The 18,716-nt window shown below is 34.0% G+C and overlaps 1 protein-coding gene across 13 annotated transcripts in view; it reads right to left on the bottom strand.

The window, feature by feature from the left end:
- Bcas3 (BCAS3 microtubule associated cell migration factor) overlaps positions 1-18,716 on the bottom strand; it is a 502,679-nt gene that overhangs the window by 344,385 nt on the left and 139,578 nt on the right. For all 13 annotated transcript variants that reach the window (XM_074046239.1, XM_074046241.1, XM_074046245.1 and 10 more), the window contains exon 14: positions 5,002-5,135. In XM_074046239.1, the coding sequence (XP_073902340.1) occupies positions 5,002-5,135 (134 nt within the window). The remainder of the gene's footprint in view (positions 1-5,001; positions 5,136-18,716) is intronic.

Consider the following 18,716-nt stretch of genomic DNA (forward strand, 5'->3'; position numbering starts at 1 on the left):
TTTAAACTTGTTTGGGGAACAGTGACTCCTTTATTCCTTCCCACTACTCCCTTTTTGAAAATCTATACTATGAATGTCTTATGATTGTATTTTAGTAGCAGATAAATTCTATTATCATTTCATGGGTCCACAAATGGAAAGAAGACATGCCCTAGATTGTTTCAACCACACCTGGCTTGAATGATTTTAAAGAGATTGGGGCTTTTGAGATAATGACATCTCCAGGAAATTTCAGAGTTGATGCTGTGATGGGTTTGAGGAATGCTGGTATGAGATAAAGATATTTTATACATGGCATGACATGAATTCTGGGGAGAATTTTGGACAGAAATGGTAGTTGCACCAAAGACAATGTTAAAGGGCTGAAACTTAGGAAAAATGTGAGATGAGGAGCTCATCCTGGATGGTCTGTGTTGGTATGAAGAACAATCTCAAAAGAAACACAGAAGGGGATAAGGGTGCATAGTGACCACAGAGATAGACTAAGTGGTATGACTACTAGTCAAGAAATGCTAAAGGTCACAAGAAGCTAGAAAAGGCAAAAACAGGTTCTTCCCTAGAACCTCCACTGATTTGGAACTCTTGGGAGTGAAGTTTGAATATTGTAAGCCCCAGAGTTCATAACAATGTTATGGCAACCACAGAAAGATTAAGCAATTTTGAACATTATCCCAAATAATGCAAATTTGATGTTGTGTACAGACTGCACTAAGAGCTAAGATTGCTGGATTTGAAGAAAATGCCATAGTGGTTATACTATTTCTCAGACCCAATAGCTACATATGAGATAAGAGAAATCCATTTTCTTCAGTCACTGACTCTTAAGTGTTCTTTAAAGAATGACTACAAGCTGGTGGAGTAGCTCAAGTGGTAGAATACCTATCAAAGAAGTGTGAGGCCCTGAGTTCAAACTCCAGTATCAGCAAACAAAAAAATATATAATATGGCTACAACTTGTATATTCTATTTATCTTATGATTTCTTTCAAAGAGAAGATTGTGTTTCATTGTGATTAACTATAATTTATAAATTTTGCTTAAATGATTTTGCTATTAGTGTCACATTTTAAAAAATCTGTGTCTAAACCAAGGGACACAGGTTAGGTTTCTTTATAACCCTTTTACAGTTATGGGTTATGCATTTATGTCTGTCATCCAATTTGAGTAAATTTGTTGAGAAGACTAACCTTTTTTTCCTAACTTCATATCTAAGCACTGTTATAAAACATAAATTGTCTATATGTATGGCACCATTCTAGAACTCCATAGTGGGAATAGACATTATCCCAAAAAAAAAAAAACTCATCACAAAAACATAAAAGGGTTGGCACAGTGGTTCAATTGATAAGACCACCTGCTTAGCAAGCATGAAGCCCTGAGTTCAAATCCTAGTACTGCACTCCCCCCAAAAGAAACACAAAGAAAAATGAATATCTACATATTTTCAAATGAATTTTAGAATTAGCTTCTTAATTTTGAAGGAAAAAGAAACTCCCTCTACGATTTTGACGAGGATTATACTGAACCCACAGATAAACATGAACAGAATTGACATAATGATCTTATGTATTCCAGCACAAGAAAATAGTTATTACTCCCCATTTACTTAGTCTTTTATTTACTTTCAGCAATGTTTTCTAGTTTTCAGAATATATTATTGGTATGTGGAAGCTCATTTTATTTTTATATATTGATCTATATCCTATAACATAGCTAAGTAATTTATTACATCTTTTTTAAATAGAATAATTTAGATTTTCTGCACAACCAGATCATCTTTAAATTCAGTTTTACTTTCACCATTTTGACGGAAAGTGGCTCTTTCTATGTTCACAGAGGTCCACTGTAGATCTCTAGGGTCTCTCCCAGTACAGCTCCCACACAGATTCTTTCCACAGAATCCCTGTGCTTGGTGTTCCTGGACTCTTGGCAATATCTCCATTAACTCAGGTAGACACCAGGTTCTAACTGGATTCCCCCTTCCTGACTACGGAAACTGGAAACTCACTGAAGGCATTAGGCTGAGGTAATCACAGGCCTCTTCTCATTTGTTTCCCTTCTCTCAGGAATCAAAATCCATGGGGCTTTATAGCTCGGTGGTTAAGTGTTTGCCTAGCAAGCACAAGGCCCTGGGCTCAATCCTGAGTACTACAAAAAAATAAACAACAAAAAAACCAGGAACCAAAATCCTTCAAAATACAGTGCCAAGGAAAATAACTACTTAATATTGAGTTGTTTCAGGGAGAAGAGTAAATCAGTTCCTCTCTAAATTGAACAAGACTGGAGGTCCTAATTCTGACTCTTTATTTTGCATTCATTGTGGCAGGTGTTTTGCTAAGCATTTTAAATCTGGTATTTACTATTTGTTCAATATGCCCTATGACATAGGAACAGGCCTCATTTTACACATGAGTAATATGAACTTTAGAGAAAGTAATTAGGTTGTCCTAGAATACATATTAAGTATACATCTAACTATATAGGGAAGCTAGGGAAATAAGAATGAGTACTGACTGCTCTACTGAGAGCTCTATTTTAAGGGATATGAAAACATTCTGAAAGTAGATGCTGGAGACAATGATCTGCATTGTCTGATACATACTAAAAACCCATGAGCTGTATATCTCAGTAAAACTCATGTTTTTTTGGGGGGGAAACTAAAGAAAAGTATATGGGAACTGAAGAAAATTATATTACAGAGACAGGTTGCTAGGCTTAAAAAATATATAAAAAAAGTTATCAATATAAAATAACTAGGTAGCATTTTATCTCAAGCGACTATCAAATAGAATCTATTAATATTAAATAGTTAGCTTCTTTTCACCTTGACAATGAACGATACTAATCTTACTATTTTGTAGCACTATTTTAATAAAGAAGAATTTACACTTACTTATGTACAGAGGTTATCAAAAGCAAATTTGCTACTTTCCAAAATTAGTATGTAAAGTTCAAAAATGATCTACGTTTACTTGAATAAGATACTATGGATGTGTATTAACAAAATCTTTCTAACGTTTATACTTACTGTGGAAACGAGGACTAGTTTTTGGCCTGCATATGTGCTTTATGAGGAAAATTACTGTCAGATGCAGAGGATATCCCAAGTCAAAGACCACAAAACAACTTAATTCAACATAATTAGATCCACATACTTTATTTTTTCCTTGCCTGATTAAAGTGCCCTCAGAATTCTTGGAAGAGTTCAGAATAATATGACTGTGAAGTACTCAGAGATGGTTGGGTAGATCATGTGCCATACATATTTCAAAGGTGGTGTTAAATTTTAAGTTTAAAATAATTTCTAGGAAAAGTTTAAAAGGATTAATTTTAAAATCAACAAGGGAAATCTTTAAATCTTGATGTTTGGAGCTTAGAAATTCCAAATTGTAAGATGTATCCTAAAACAAAATCACTTTAATAAATTCTATTTGGTTCGCCTACTTGTTAAATAGGAATTCCCTTGGAAGTACCAAACATTTATACCAAGAAAATAAAAATCAACAGAGACACCAAGAACCTTAAGAAAAATTTATATCTGTAGAATCCAGGTATGGTGAGGGAGGGAGTTCGTGGTCTGAGGCCAGCCTGGGCAAAGTTAGTGATAAACCCTATGTGAAAATCAAACTGAAAACAAAAGGACTAGGGATGTAGCTCAAGTGGTAGGGTGGTGTTAATTCTACCTAGAGAATAAACTAAAGGATAAGATAAGAATAATTCACAGAGAATGTCGTGCGTACATTATTGCATCATATTATTGAGCACATAACATCTGACTGGATCCACTTTAGTAAAACCAAATAGATGACTATTGCCTTGCCTAAGTCAATTAGTTTAAGAAAACTACCTGTTATTCTTATTTTTTGTTGGAATTCTGTGAAAGAAAAACTTGTCCTTAACAACTATTTGGTGATCTTATTAAATTACTACCAAAAAAAGTGGGTAAATTCTGGATATTTACTCTTTATCAACATTACGAATAGCAAGTTAGTAAAAAGCTTCCTGCAATAACACCCAATGCTTTCTTCCCTTGTACATATCATTATGAACTCTTGGACTTCTGTATTTAAGATATTTTATTCTATTATAGTCATATGTTTTAGAAGAAATTTAATAGCACTTTAGACAGCCTAGGATGGTTTGGCTACTTGGTTATCTCCAAGAATAACGGATATGTGGTGGCATATTGGTAAATGCATAATCATCTTCTCTGGGAAACAAGGCTATGTGAGATTTTAAGCTAGTGAGATAATATACAGTAACTACCATGTGATATTTAGAATACTAAATACATATAAATCATCTAGCATGGTGACAAAAATAATAATTAGTAAATTATATCTATGAATGTGTGACCATGCATGTTTGCATAGTTGTTCGTATAAATGTTTAACTACTGGGCATCTGAGAAAAAAAATATATCCTGCCCGGTTTACAGGGTTTACCAATTTTCATGATCAAACATATCCAGAAAAGATGATTTCACACTACCAATGTGATAGCATAGTGGTGGGGAAAGATGTGCATAATTAATGTAACTAGCCTTTGTGAATTGCCTCGGTATATCCATATACCCACATCCATTATGAAAACTATGTTCATGCAGACATGTCTATATGCAAATCTATCTATACATCTATATCTATCGATCTTTATCTACCTATCTATGTATCTCCCTATCTATCTTTCTTTCTTTCTTTATACCTATCTATCTATATATATATAGAGAGAGGGAGGCAGAGAGAGAGATATGTAAGTAGGATAAATGTTCCTACTAAAAGCTTTTTATCTAGGGCAAAAAATGGTATTAGTACTGAAGGAAATATAGGATGAACTAGTCTACTAACTTATCAACATTTGCTGAGTTTTTAACAGTAAAGTGTTCACCTATTGCTTAGGTTTTTTATTATAACACACAAGAGAACGAAATTTTCTCACATATAGTAGAAAATTTGAGTATACTACTCAAAGAAAACACCTTTGGGAGAAAAACACAACTTACTTTGGCTTCAGTTTCTCCCCTGTGAAGAGTGTATAGATGATGGACAGCACTTTGTGATGAGGACCAAGGATGAGTCAAAATTTGGAAGACATGAAAGTCATGGCCAAGGGTGTCTGTTGTGACTAAAAGCATTCCTGAAATATAAAAAAAAAGCAAGAGATAAAAAAAATGATTATGTATGTGGATGAAATATTTTTAAATTTTTCCATAATATTTTAAAATATTACTATAGAAAACTTTACCAAGGACATAGAAAAGCTTTCAAAATAAAAAAAACTAAAACAAAATATTTTCTTCTTGTGAGTAGTAAACATGATGCTACCCAAGTGTGCCTGCAGAATGCAACTATCAGATGTATAGATATATGACGTTGCCATGTGACTAGCAGACAGAAATTTTATATGCCTGAAATTCAGAATCACTTTCAAAACAAAGAATGTAAAAATGATGCCCACCATCTTACAAACTTGAACCTAAGTTCAATGTACTTATCAATAAGATTACTCATTTCCCCACCTAATTTACCAATCTAAAATTTGTCTTCTGCTGATTTAAGTACAAAAGTATTTTTTACATTTTTTAAAAACAATATGGAATAATTTGTAATAAAGTAAATAATAGTCAAGACTTGTAACTTAATGTTAATTATTGAGACGTCAATGAGTTTTTTCCTCCAATACTTTGTGAATCTTCAAATCCAGTAGTTCTTAGTATTTGTAAAACCTTATCATAATCACATTGTAATTGTAAAAGTAAGTAAATGAAATGTTACTATAATTTAGCAACACAAATATCTTAATTATTTTAAAAAATGTCATGGTTAAAAATTCTATGTCATGAGGATTTTCAGATTTCTTTTAAAAATTTAATAGTTTTCTGGTTTTGTTTTCAATTCATGGTTTTTAAACTAACCCAAGAAATGACACATTTATCAAAATCCCTTAGCAAATGAATATAAGATACATAGGGCCATTTTTTATGTAAATGGTGCTTATTTGATGATCTGTTTATTTAAATATTTAAACCCTTGTCTGTAATGTGCATACTTAGCATTCAGCATGCCACAGGTTAAAACCCCAGAATCAAAAATCAATTAACAAACAAACAAACAAAGGTGTATCTTTGAGTCTCTAAGAACTCACTGAGCAACCTTTCCCCCTCCCTAACTTCTCACTGCTCTCCTGGACCCTGGGACTTACCAGTCTACTCTCAACATCTAGGAGATGAACTTTTTTAGATTCCACAGATAAGTAAGATCATACAGTATTTGTGCTTCTGATCCCGGCTTGTTTCAAATTATCATCATTTTCATCTATGATATCACAAATGACATAATTTCATTCCTTTCTTTGGCTAAATCTTATTCCACTGTGTATACGGACCACATTCAATTAATATGTTGATTTTTATGGGGTGGGGAATGAACTATTGGGGATTTAACTCAGGGCCTTGAGCATGCAAGGCAAGCACTCCACCACTTAAGCCACACACCCTGTTGTTTTGCTTTAGTTTGTTTCTCGGACAGGTCTTGTGCTGTTGCTTGGACCTAATTGTCCAACATTTTACACTGACCTGCAATTTTCCTACAAAATAGCTGGGATTACAGACATGAGTAAACACACCCAGATTGTTTCTGGAGTACAGTCTTCATAACTTTTTCCTGGGTTCTCCTTAAACCTCAATCCTATCTCCATCTTTCAAGTAGCTAGGATTACAGACATGCACCTACCTCTGTGTGTGGCAAATTACGGTGATTTTTAACGAAGAATATCAAATGTTGATTAGTCCTTCCTTTAATTACATGCTGCTGGGTTTTTTTTTATTAAATAATATTTGCTGCACCTTTTTCTTATTGACGGTACAGGGGTTTGAACTCAGGACCTTCTGCTTGCTAGTTAGATGCTCTCCCAATTGAACCATGCTTCAGCTTTTATGGATACCTTTATTTTTCAAAAGTTACATCAGATTTAGAAATTTTAGAGCTCTTTTACAAGATTTATATATACTTCAGATTATAATGAATTCTTGGTAGATGTCCCTTTTGATATGATGTCTAATATTAGCCCTTGTGTTTTCCTTGCTCTGGAGTCTGCTTGTTTTGTTATTAGCATCAGCATTCCAGAAAGTTTCAATTGGTACATCCCCGGTACATATTTTTCCTTCTTTTCATTCAAAATCTATTAATGTGATTCGATATATAACAAGTTCCTTTTTGGGGCTCTCTTTTTTAATACAATCTTTTAGTTGGTGCTTTTAGCTCAGTCACATTTAGTTTACTTATTGGTAGGATAGGGTGTAAATCTACCACTGTATTATTTTATATTTTTGTGCTTGATTCCTTGCTTTTATTTCTCATAACATGCCTTTTGGTCTATTTTTTCTGGTGGTACTGGGGTTTGAACTCGAGGCCTTGCACTTGGCAGGCAAGCACGCTACCACCTAAACCAAACCTCCAACTATTCTTAATATTTCATTTTTACCTGGAATATACCTATATATTATTAATTGGTTGTTCTAGAGAATAAAATACACACACATAACCTTCTGTCTCTGTTCCACTGCTTTTGTGCAGATTTTATTATTGTTTTCTACAGGAAGAACAGTTTGTAAGATTCTAATGCTTTTCCGTAAGTGGAATCTCATTAGCTAACTTCTAAAACTTATCCCTGTTGAGAGAAAAAGATGGAAGCATATTAAACATCTTTGGGGAAACAAGGTAGTCACTAAAATGGAAATATAACATATATCTGAGTTTGCTGTTTGCTTGGCGAAGGTACAGCAATAGTTACACCATTGGAGTAAAATATCAGATACCACTGCCCTGGCTATTTCAAAGAGAACAGATTTTAGATGTTGAACAGTGATGTTTATTATAAATAATTAAATGATACTTGATACAACTTAATTATATATTACCTTGCCTCCTATTATTCAACCAATAGATTCTGAAGTCATTGATACACTTTGTATTCATTACTTTTTGCAATTCAAACACTAAATCTCTAAGTTTAGTCCTAAATACCTTTTGCCTTTGTGGAAAGTATTTTGCCACACCTCCTGCTTTTTGCTAACTTATAATGTTAGAATCATCAACAGTCCACTACTATGTTCTGATTCCATCTCCTCATAAGAAAGTGATTCAACAGAAAGATCATTCTGACAGTAAATATTAGGACCTTGAGTTTATAATAAACATCTATCCCTTGCGTACTATAGATAACATCACCATATTTATTTTAAAAATCCTTTCAACAGGCCGGACTGGGGGGCTCACGCCTGTAATCCAACTACTCAGGAGAACTGCAGTTCGAAGTCAACCCAGGCAAATAGTTTGTGAGACCCTATCTTGAAAAAACCCATCACAAAAAAGGGTTGGTGAGTGACTCAAAGTGTAGGCCCTGAGTTCAAACCCCAGGCCAAAAAAAAAAAAATCCTTTCAACATTTTGTTCATGATGAGCATTCAAATAAAAAGATTTGCAAAATGAAGACCATTAGTGTTTTATATATGAATGATAATCACAGATGAATGATTCTCAAAAATGTCTAGTTATTATGTAAAACCAAGTCAATTTTTTAAAGAGACAGTTCATTGAAAATTTGTACCTATTATCATCTGTGTATCTTTTCTCATATACTTTGTTCAGCCTTCCATGCAAATGTCACTTCTATAAATCACAAGTAAGTTAAATTTTTAACAAAACTTTTCAAATAATATAAAAAAATTTAAAAAGCAGAGAGAAAGGAAGAAATAGCCAATACAGGAATATATATCATGTGATGTCTTATAATTTACAATTTCCACTTTTGCACACATTCTGTGGAGGAAATAGTAAAGTCTTTATTTTCTAGATAACAAGTTAAAAAGCACATATACATAAAAGGAAAACTCATACGGAGTAGACTGTGGCTTGAGAACTATTTATGCAGCATCAGAAGACTAAACCAGACTCTGGCCTGGCCATAAACTAAACCCACGCCCCAAATGAGGTGCCAAGCCACAAAAAGCATTTGCGTCATCTGGGAATACAAGGAAAAGAAGGACTTCTAATTATAGGGCCTGGAAGCGGAAGCCTAGAGTGATTAGTGTTTAGGCACTGCTGTATGTTTATCTGGAAGCTTCCTCTCCCTCACTGGCAGCCTCAAGTTTGATAGATGAGCCTTAGTGTAAGAGGGTGGGACCTGAAGCTGCTGATGGAACACAGCGTCCTCCAAAATCTGAGGTGGCTGGAGAATGAACATTAAGGCTTTTGTGGCCACATAAGAACATAAGTCTTTTTCAACTGAGCACCAGCTAGTTAGACCAAAAAGCAAAATTAAAGAGCAGCAAAGCTTCACTGGGCATATGCTATGAAGTCCTGGAAACATGAGGCAGTTTGTCTTTTTTCCCATATCCTATTTATAACACCTATCTAATTGTGTGTCTCTTTATCATGTGCACACATGTGAATTGCAAGACAAATTACCAGTTATTCACACTCTCTTCCAGACAGAGAAGCACTGAAATGCTGGGAAAAAGAGAAGTCTTTACAGGAATGTGGATTCTATCACACACAAAAGAATTTTTATTTTAGTGTTAATTTGTGTAATTTAATACTTTCCAATCAATAATTATGTAGATGCAAACATACAAATTATATGTGAAAGTGGATAGTCAAATTTATAAGCACAAAAGGAAAAAAATAGAATCTCTATATTGACAAAAAAAAACCTTTAACCTACTAAGGTTTGATAAAACCATAATAACATTATAATCTATTAAAATCTGATTAATAGAAATTTCAAACAGAAAATAGATACTTAAAAAACAATGGTTTTCATAAGGAAAGTATCACTTTGTTAAGCATCTTACAACAGGACACTGCTTAAGCTGCTTACACATGCTATAGTAAAATATATCAATGCATTCTTCCAAGTTAGGAGCCCAGAATATGTAAATCATTATCGAACATGCTGTAAAACATCCAGCTACAGACAATGCAGTAAATACTACTGAGTAAACAAAGGAGCTGATTTATTCAATTCATCCCTTCCTACAGTGGCATATGTCCATAACCAACAAAGAAAAACATATAATACTGCCCTTATATGTTCCATATTTCAATAACTCTTCTAGCTTATATATATATATATATATATATTTTAACTTCAATCCATCCTCCCATATTTCCAGCAATTAGAAATTAACTGTCTTGAGCCTTTTAAGCTAATTTTTAGACTTATTTTTGCCTATGTCCCAAGGGGTTTAATATTAACAACTGTAATATTCATTACTTTCAATAAATTTATGTAATATATACTTAGGAAAGTCAAATATGTATGAGTTTTTATTTTTCCAGACAAGTACCATCATGTCAGAAATATTTAAATTTCTGAACCTTTATTATTGTACTGATTACCTATAATGAATGCATTCCTTTTAAGTGTCACAAGGAGATACACTAACATCACTCCTACCACAGTCAAGACAAAGATCATGAAATGTTCCCAAGGGTCTGCTTGCAATCCAACCACGACCTAGTCACCTGGCTCCAACCACTGATCTGCTTTTTGTCGTAATGAATTACTACTGCCTGCATTAGGTTTCGTGTAAATGGAATCACAGGCTTTTGAGCCTATCTATCAGAAGCAATCATCACTTATTCATTTATTTACATTACTGAACTGCATACACCACAATATCTGTATCTGTTCTTCAGCTGTTTATATTTTCTGAAATTTGTGACTCAAATGACTATGAATCTACTATTCAAGCACAATTTTCTGTGTGGACATATTTTCATTTCTCTTGGGTGATTATTTAGAAGTGGGATTATTAGGTCATATATGAATGTTTAACTCTTTAAGGAACAGCCAAAATATTTTCCAAAGTGGCTGTTACCATCTTACATTCCCGACAAACTATAAAACATCACCACTATTTGGTATTGTGCATCTTTTTACATTTTAACCACTTTATTGGTTATTTTGTGTTTTTTTTTTCATGGTTTTAATTCATCATATTCCTTGCTCATCAGGGACAGTGACCTTTTACATGTTCTGACTGGTTATTGAATATTATCTTTTGTAGCAAGTTTATTTAAATCTTCTGTACATTTTAAACAGGATTTTCTTCTTACAAATCTGTCTCTATTTATCAGAAAGTTTCTCTCGATGTATAGCATGCCTTTTCACATTCTGAACAGATCTGCAAGATTGTTACAGTTTTGATGGAGACTAATTATTTGTTTTTGATGTCCTATCTAAGAAGTCTTCTATTCCAAGGTCAAAAGGATTTAACACTATGTTTTCTTTTTGAACTTTCAAACTATTAGCTTTTTTTTTTAATTTTTATTTTTTTATTATTCATATGTGCATACAATGCTTGGGTCATTTCTCCCCCCTGCCCCCACCCCCTCTCTTACCACCCACTCCGCCCCCTCTCTCTCCTCCCCCACCCCCTCGATATCTGGCAGAAACTATTTTGTCCTTAACTCTAATTTTGTTGAAGAGAGAGTATAAGCAATAATAGGAAGGAACAAGGGTTTTTGCTAGTTGAGATAAGGATAGCTATACAAAGAGTTGACTCATTGATTTCCTGTGCATGTGTGTTACCTTCTAGGTTAATTCTTTTTGATCTCACCTTTTCTCTAGTTCCTGGTCCCCTTCTCCTATTGGCCTCAGTTGCTTTTAAGGTATCTGCTTTAGTTGCTCTGCGTTGAGGGCAACAAATGCTAGCTAATTCTTTAGGTGCCTTACCTATCCTCATATCTCCCTTGTGTACACTTGCTTTTATCTTATGATCAAAATTCAATCCCCTTGTTGTGTTTGTCCTCGATCTAATGTCCACATATGAAAGAGAACATATGATTTTTGGTCTTTTGGACCAGGCTAACCTCACTCAGAATTATGTTCTCCAATTCATCCATTTACCAGCGAATGATAACATTTCGTTCTTCTTCATGGCTGCATAAAATTCCATTGTGTATAGATACCACATTTTCTTGATCCATTCATCAGTAGTAGGGCATCTTGGCTGTTTCTATAACTTGGCTATTGTGAATAGTGCTGCAATAAACATGGGTGTGCAGCCTCTGGAGTAACCTGTGTCACAGTCTTTTGGGTATATCCCCAAGTCAAACTCTTAGCTTTTATGTCAAGTCTACTATTCATTTCAAGTAAATTTTGAATGTTAAGTAAAGGAATATTCTAGTTACTCCAACAGCATTTGTTATGAACATCGAACTTGCCTTAATGCATAAAAAAATCAAATGATCTTAAGAGAGCAATTAATTTCTGAACTCTATTGCACTCCATTCATTTATGTCTCTATTTAGTCACCAAAAAAAATTCCTTCTTGATTACTGTAGATTGGAGTAAGTCAGAAATGTAGGTAGTTTGAATCCTTAAAGTTAATTTTGATGACTGATTTGGTAAATGTTACATTCTTTGAAATTCGACATTCATTTTGAATATATTTAGCCATTATTAATAATACAAACAACACTAGTAGCATATCAAGACATAAAATTGATAAACATTTTTATGAAAATTACATGATTTCTTTTCTTGTTCATATTCTAACATGGAGGTTCCCTGAGATGGCAAAAAAGTGAAATTACTTGAATAAAAAGAACTGGAAACATAAGGAAATATAGTTTAGAAAGATTATTTTGGCTTTATTTAGGTAACCAAGTGATACAACTTCTCAGTCTTATATCTTCAAAGGGACTTAGAAACAACATACTTGGTTTCAATCAAGATGTGATCCTTGAAAGCCAAAGACAGTGAAAAATATAAGTTCAGGACAGGGGGCAGTGGTTCATGCATGCATTTCCACCTACTCGAGAGGTGGAGATCAGTGGGATAGCAGTTCGAGAGACCGCCATCTCAACAAATAAGCCAAACATGGTGGTATGTGCCTGTGATCCCAATTACACAGGAAGAAATTGGTTGAGGCCAAAACCAGACCAAAAAGAAGGAAAAAAAGAAAGAAAAAAAGTAAAAATGGGTTTGGGGCATGGCTAAAGTGAAAGTATCTGCTAGGCAAGTACAAATCCTGGGTTCAAACCCACTACCATCAATAACAAAACAAAACAAAAAAAAACAAAGAATAAATTTAAATTAAATTGATTAAATAAATAAAAGATAAAGATAAACGCTGAGGAGTCAAAAAAGGAGATCAATAAACCTGAGATGAGCAACCTGGCCAGAAAGATGGTCAAAGCAGCATGAGTATAAAATAAAGGCTAATATGTTAAAAAGACTATTAGGAGGGCAACCAAATTATTTATTTATTATTTTAGTGGCTTTTTAAAAACAAAGAAAGAGAAAAATAACAAAATTAGCTACTGTTTACTTGATATTTATGCTGCTCTAGAAAATTATAATTATTAATTCTCACTAATTAATGTATATGAGTTTTACTTTACTGGCATTCTAGATATCATTTTTGGATTTCACACACATGGAAGAAGGAATCATACTGCTCACTTCATCCACACTAAGGAGTTCACACTCTGCTCCTCCATCCCTGCACTCACTTACTATCCCTCACTCGTACCCACCTGGGTACCCACCCTGTTGTACATAATAAATATTCTTTGAAATGTATGTACTTGGACTGTTAAGAGTAATGTTGAAAATATTAACGTGTGGCAAGAAAAGAGACAAATCTAAGACATCAGCAAAACATGTGCCATGCTAGGGGGAAGCCTGGCATTATAGAGCAGAAGCAGACGAAATAGTCAAGTACTCAACTCCTTCAATGTTTTAACAAACACTGAGGTTCTCTGTTTAATTAAACCTGATTTTTTTCTGCATGTGTATACGTGGCTACACATATCTTTCTTCACCTATTACAAAATTCAATAATATGTTTACACTATTTTAAGTGGTTTGTTATAAGTGTTGTAAATAGGTATATTATTACAGGCAGGTACAGATATTTACTTCACATTCTGTATCTTTCATTAATTCATTCAATATTAATTGAATCCATTTGCTCAATCAGGTAGGGAATACAGAGGTGGGGAAGAAGGAGAGAAAGGGGCAGGGTTCCTCACTTACTGATGTAAATCTAGGAACTTAGGAACGAGGGTTGCATTTGTATTTGCATGGGACCAGATGCCCATAACTTAGCTGGGGTGTCAGCTTTTAGTGTTTTTGATGGGGGTCTCAAAAACTTTTTGTGAGGGCTGGCTACGAGTCTCAATTCTCCCAATCTCTGCCTCCTGAGTAGCTAGGATTACAAGTGTGAGCTACAGTACTTGACTTTTTGTTGTTTTTTGCTTTAAAAAGAAATTAAAACATTATTGTGCATCAGTAAAAGTATTTGGGCCCTAGGCACTATGCCTACTATACCAAATTCCTATAAAGTTTCCTCTAATTCTCATACAACTACAAAGCCTCAATGCACAGGGAGCAAAGAAATCTAATTGTTCAGGGAGTACTTCATATGAGTAAAAGACAGCACATTACAAGATGAAGAAACTAGTGAGTAATACAAACTTATAAAGAATATCTCCAAATGGGAAAAAGGCAATAAATTCTTTAAGCTGATTTTGCATTGCTAATGATACAAAATTGGTGGCTGGTAGTGACAGACAGCTGTTGGACAAAAAAAAATTAAACTACATTATCCTGTAAAACTGTGAAGCATTATAGAAGTTAGCAAAAATCAAGGCAAGGTATTTTTCTCATGCCTGCTGTGATCAATGGGATTATAAACATAAAACGTTTATTTTATCCCCACATCACCATCACCTTTCAATATACAGCATTTAAGTAACCAGAAGACTTTCAATTCTGTTAAGCATGCCGTCAAGCATCCAAAGGCGTGCATGTTTAATCTGTTTTACTAGAGACTTGACGTTCATTTTCCTGTTACTAACGGATGGAAAAGCAATTTCCCTGCCAAGGAGGGGGTAATTATTTAAAATGTAGATATGTTGCACTTCACAGTTCTCAGCAGCTCGGCCGGCAGAAGTAATGCCTCTGGAAAGCAGATCAATTATTTACAGAATTAAAGACATGAGGTCAGGTTTAGAAGTGTCAAGCTTATTGCAGAGCATTAAGGATTTCTTCCTGTTTTTTGTTTTTTATTTAGTTTCCAATGTAATGAAGAATAGTTATCATTTTTTATGTCCAAGGCAATATAACTAATACTATACAAATCTATCATTCTTATTTGCTAAATAAAATGTAATTTCCACTAGATAATTTTAATTAATAGCTATTATATGTCTCAAGTGGGTGTACATGGCTCATGGCTATAATCCTAGCTACTTGGGAGGCTGAGATCTGGAGAATCACACTTTAAAGAAATCCCAATCTTCAAAATAACCACAGCAAAATGGACTAGAGGTATGGCTCAAGTGGATTTAACATGTCTTAATAAATATATTACCTTAAAATGGAAGTAAACATGGAGCATAATTAAAGAAAATAGCCTAAAATAGATGATTTTTCAAGACTAAAAGTAACAGAATGATTCTCACTTGTACTATTCTGACTAAATGTTTCTGGTTAAATGAGATCATACAAGTGGGACCTCTTCCTCGCTCAGTCTACTGCCCCAACCCCCCAGAAGCACATAAACAGCAGAGGACATGTAAAGTCACAGCAACAATGTAACAGCCTACATAGGAACAAATTTATCCGACTTTGTACTTGGCTTTTAAGATCTCAGAACTGTGTAAAAAATAAAGATAAGCCACCTAGGGTATGGTAATGCTACTATAGTGCCTCAACCTAGTGTCCAATAAAAGCACATTCTACATGTACAAAGTGACCAGTGAGGAGGGTTGTGGACTGAATTTGTAAAGTCACAAGAGACTTCTGACTTTGTTCCATGATTTAAAAAAAAACACAATCATAGCTTTAAAAATCTATTTGAAAGATAAGCAGAAAAAAAATATATCTCTAACAGGTTCTGCCTGGAAGGGGGCGGGGGAGGGAGTGTGGGGCAGAGGGGAGAAATGGCCCAAACAACGTATCCACATATGATACATAAAAAAAGACGTCTCTCACCTCTGACAGAATGGCAGGAGGAAGAGAAGTTTACAAAAGGTAAAGAGGAGGAGAATTCTGTACACATTAATACAACTTTAAAGGGATCTAATAATCAAACACCACAGGTTAGAATGCAACCCCCCAAATAGCACAACTCTGCACACAACTAACCAACAGGTTCAAGATAAATAACATCAAAACTGTGAAACAAAGGAGAATTGACTGTCAAAATGAAATATCAGACCTATTGAAAATATTTTTCAGAATTATACAGGAAAAACAGATACTCCAAACTTAAAAGCATTCATCTTCAAAAGAGAACCCAGAAATAGCCAACATAAGTATGTCATTTTTGGTCAAAAGCACAAAAGAAATTTAACTAAGGAAGAAAAGAAGTAAGGAACGAACAAAGGAAGGGGAGTAATAAATTGGATCTAACAAAAAGTGAAAAAATTTTCTCTGAGGAAGATTCTGAGAAAGGACAGAAAGACAAATTTCTCATTGAATGAAAATATTTGTTGATCACATACATATTAAGAGAATCTATATTCAGAATACATAAAAATAAAAGTGCTGAGAATTCCAAATGCTAGTGAAGATTCAGAGAAAACATGTCTAAAGCAAGACAGGAAAGTATGACAACACATCTCACCATACAGTGTTGATAAAGACAAATAATTGCAAAAAAGAAACAAACAAATTCTGGAACTGGAAAGTAAAAAAGATGAAATGAAAAAATTCCCTACAAGAGTTCAGAGAGATTTGAGCTGAGAGAGGAAAAAAGCATTGAACTTGAGGACAAGCTTGATGAGATAATCAGCTCTAGAAAAGAAAAAAAAAAAAAAACCAGAAAGAAGAAAAGTAAACAGAGACTCTGATACGTATAAATACCATGTAGGGTACGTGAATTTATAAGGTAGTGAAGAGTCCCATAAGCAGGGGTAATGAAAAAAGCAGAAAGATTGTTTTAAGAAATAATAGCTTTACATTCCAAACTTGATGAAAACCATTTAAGGCCATAACTATTATTATTATTGTTACATTATAATAGTAGACATCATATTTGTCAAAATCCATAAAATATACAACGCCATGAGTGGAACATAATCTAAACTGAAAACAGTGGGCAATAAGGAAGTGCTGAGGTAGGTTCGTCCATTGTTTACCATTGGCCACAGTGGTACAGGATGTCAATGGTGAGGGAAACTACATTTGAAGGAAGTAGGGAATGAGAATTCTGCACTTTTTGCCCAATTTTGTTGTGAACCTAACACCACTCAAAAAAATCAAGCTTTAACACAAAAAAGTTCTCTAGAAAATGTTACTCATTTTGTACTAAAAAATTGAAATCAACAGGTATATATCACCCATATTGAATCTACCAAGATCTAAGTACAGGGACCAATCTGGCAGTTATAAGCAAATCATAAATACTACCATTAAAATATTCATTTTGATTGTGGACTCAGAGCCACAGCTGATAAACAAATGTGGAAATGAGAAATTGAAAACAAAATGATACTGCTGCTGAACTAGAAGTTTCACAACTCTGTTTAATGGCACCACTTAATTTTGCTTCTGAATAGGTCCCATGGAAGACTGCATTGCATGCCACCCAGTGAAGCAGTCTACATGTTCTCCTTAAGTCACTTTGCAGTGTTATTCCATCCCAAACATTTTAAAGAATTTTTAACATTCCCAGGAGATGGCCACAGGTCTGGTTTGTTCATGAATTTAGTTGTCCAAGACATTTTTACAACACTGTCATCTAAAAATGTTTCTCTTTAAAAATATGATTAAAACACAATTATTTAAAATACAGTCTTAAGTATAACAATAATACATATACAGGTAACCTTGCTTGTGAAAGATCAGCTTGAAAAACAAAAGCATACAAGTTTTTTGTTTGATTCTTATAAAGAAACTTACCTAAACTTGTAAGGAGTACGAATAAGCACTATTGTTCTTATTAGCACATTGCATACCCCATTAAAATGCCTTTTACTGAATGTAGCAAATCAACAGAAGGCAAATATGTTTGAAACATCTTCATATAAATAAATTTTGAAACATGTATGGGTAAAGAAAGACTGGAGTATGTTACTGGATAATCTGAAGGTTTCATTTTTAAAAAGAGCAACTTAAGTTTTTGAAAACATAAATACTGCATTAAGGTCTACTTAAATTTTATAGCTTTGTACAAAAGTAACAATCAGTACAAGATCAGAAGTTAATAAACATAATTCATACAGTGAAGACCTGATTTTACAACATTTTTAATCACCTTAGTAAATTTTTAGGGGAAGACTTCTAAGTGGAAGGTAATATAAAACACCTCATTTATCTATAAAAACTTTTTTAAACTATAAAAGGGAAAAAGCATAACTGCATTTCTAACTGGCAGTGAAGCTTCCTGGCTAAAACATGCTGCGCATAACATGTGTCTCAATACAAGACAGTGAATGAACAGGAATGAGAAAATAGGTATGAAAAATAAAAACTGGGCATGGTGGCATATACCTATGATGTCAGCACTTGAGAGTCTGAGGCAGGAAGATCATGGGGAGGAAGGAAAAAGAAGAGGAGAACAAAGGAAAGTTGAGGACAGTTAAAAAAAAAAGGAAAGAAAAAGAGAAAGTCACCTAATGATGGGATGATTAGGAGAAATCAGGGTAAACCCAATGACTAAAAGAAAAACTGGTGGCTACTAATTAGGACTTGCTAA

The sequence above is a fragment of the Castor canadensis genome, chromosome 11, assembly GCF_047511655.1.
Source record: "Castor canadensis chromosome 11, mCasCan1.hap1v2, whole genome shotgun sequence".
Lineage (NCBI taxonomy): Eukaryota > Metazoa > Chordata > Mammalia > Rodentia > Castoridae > Castor > Castor canadensis.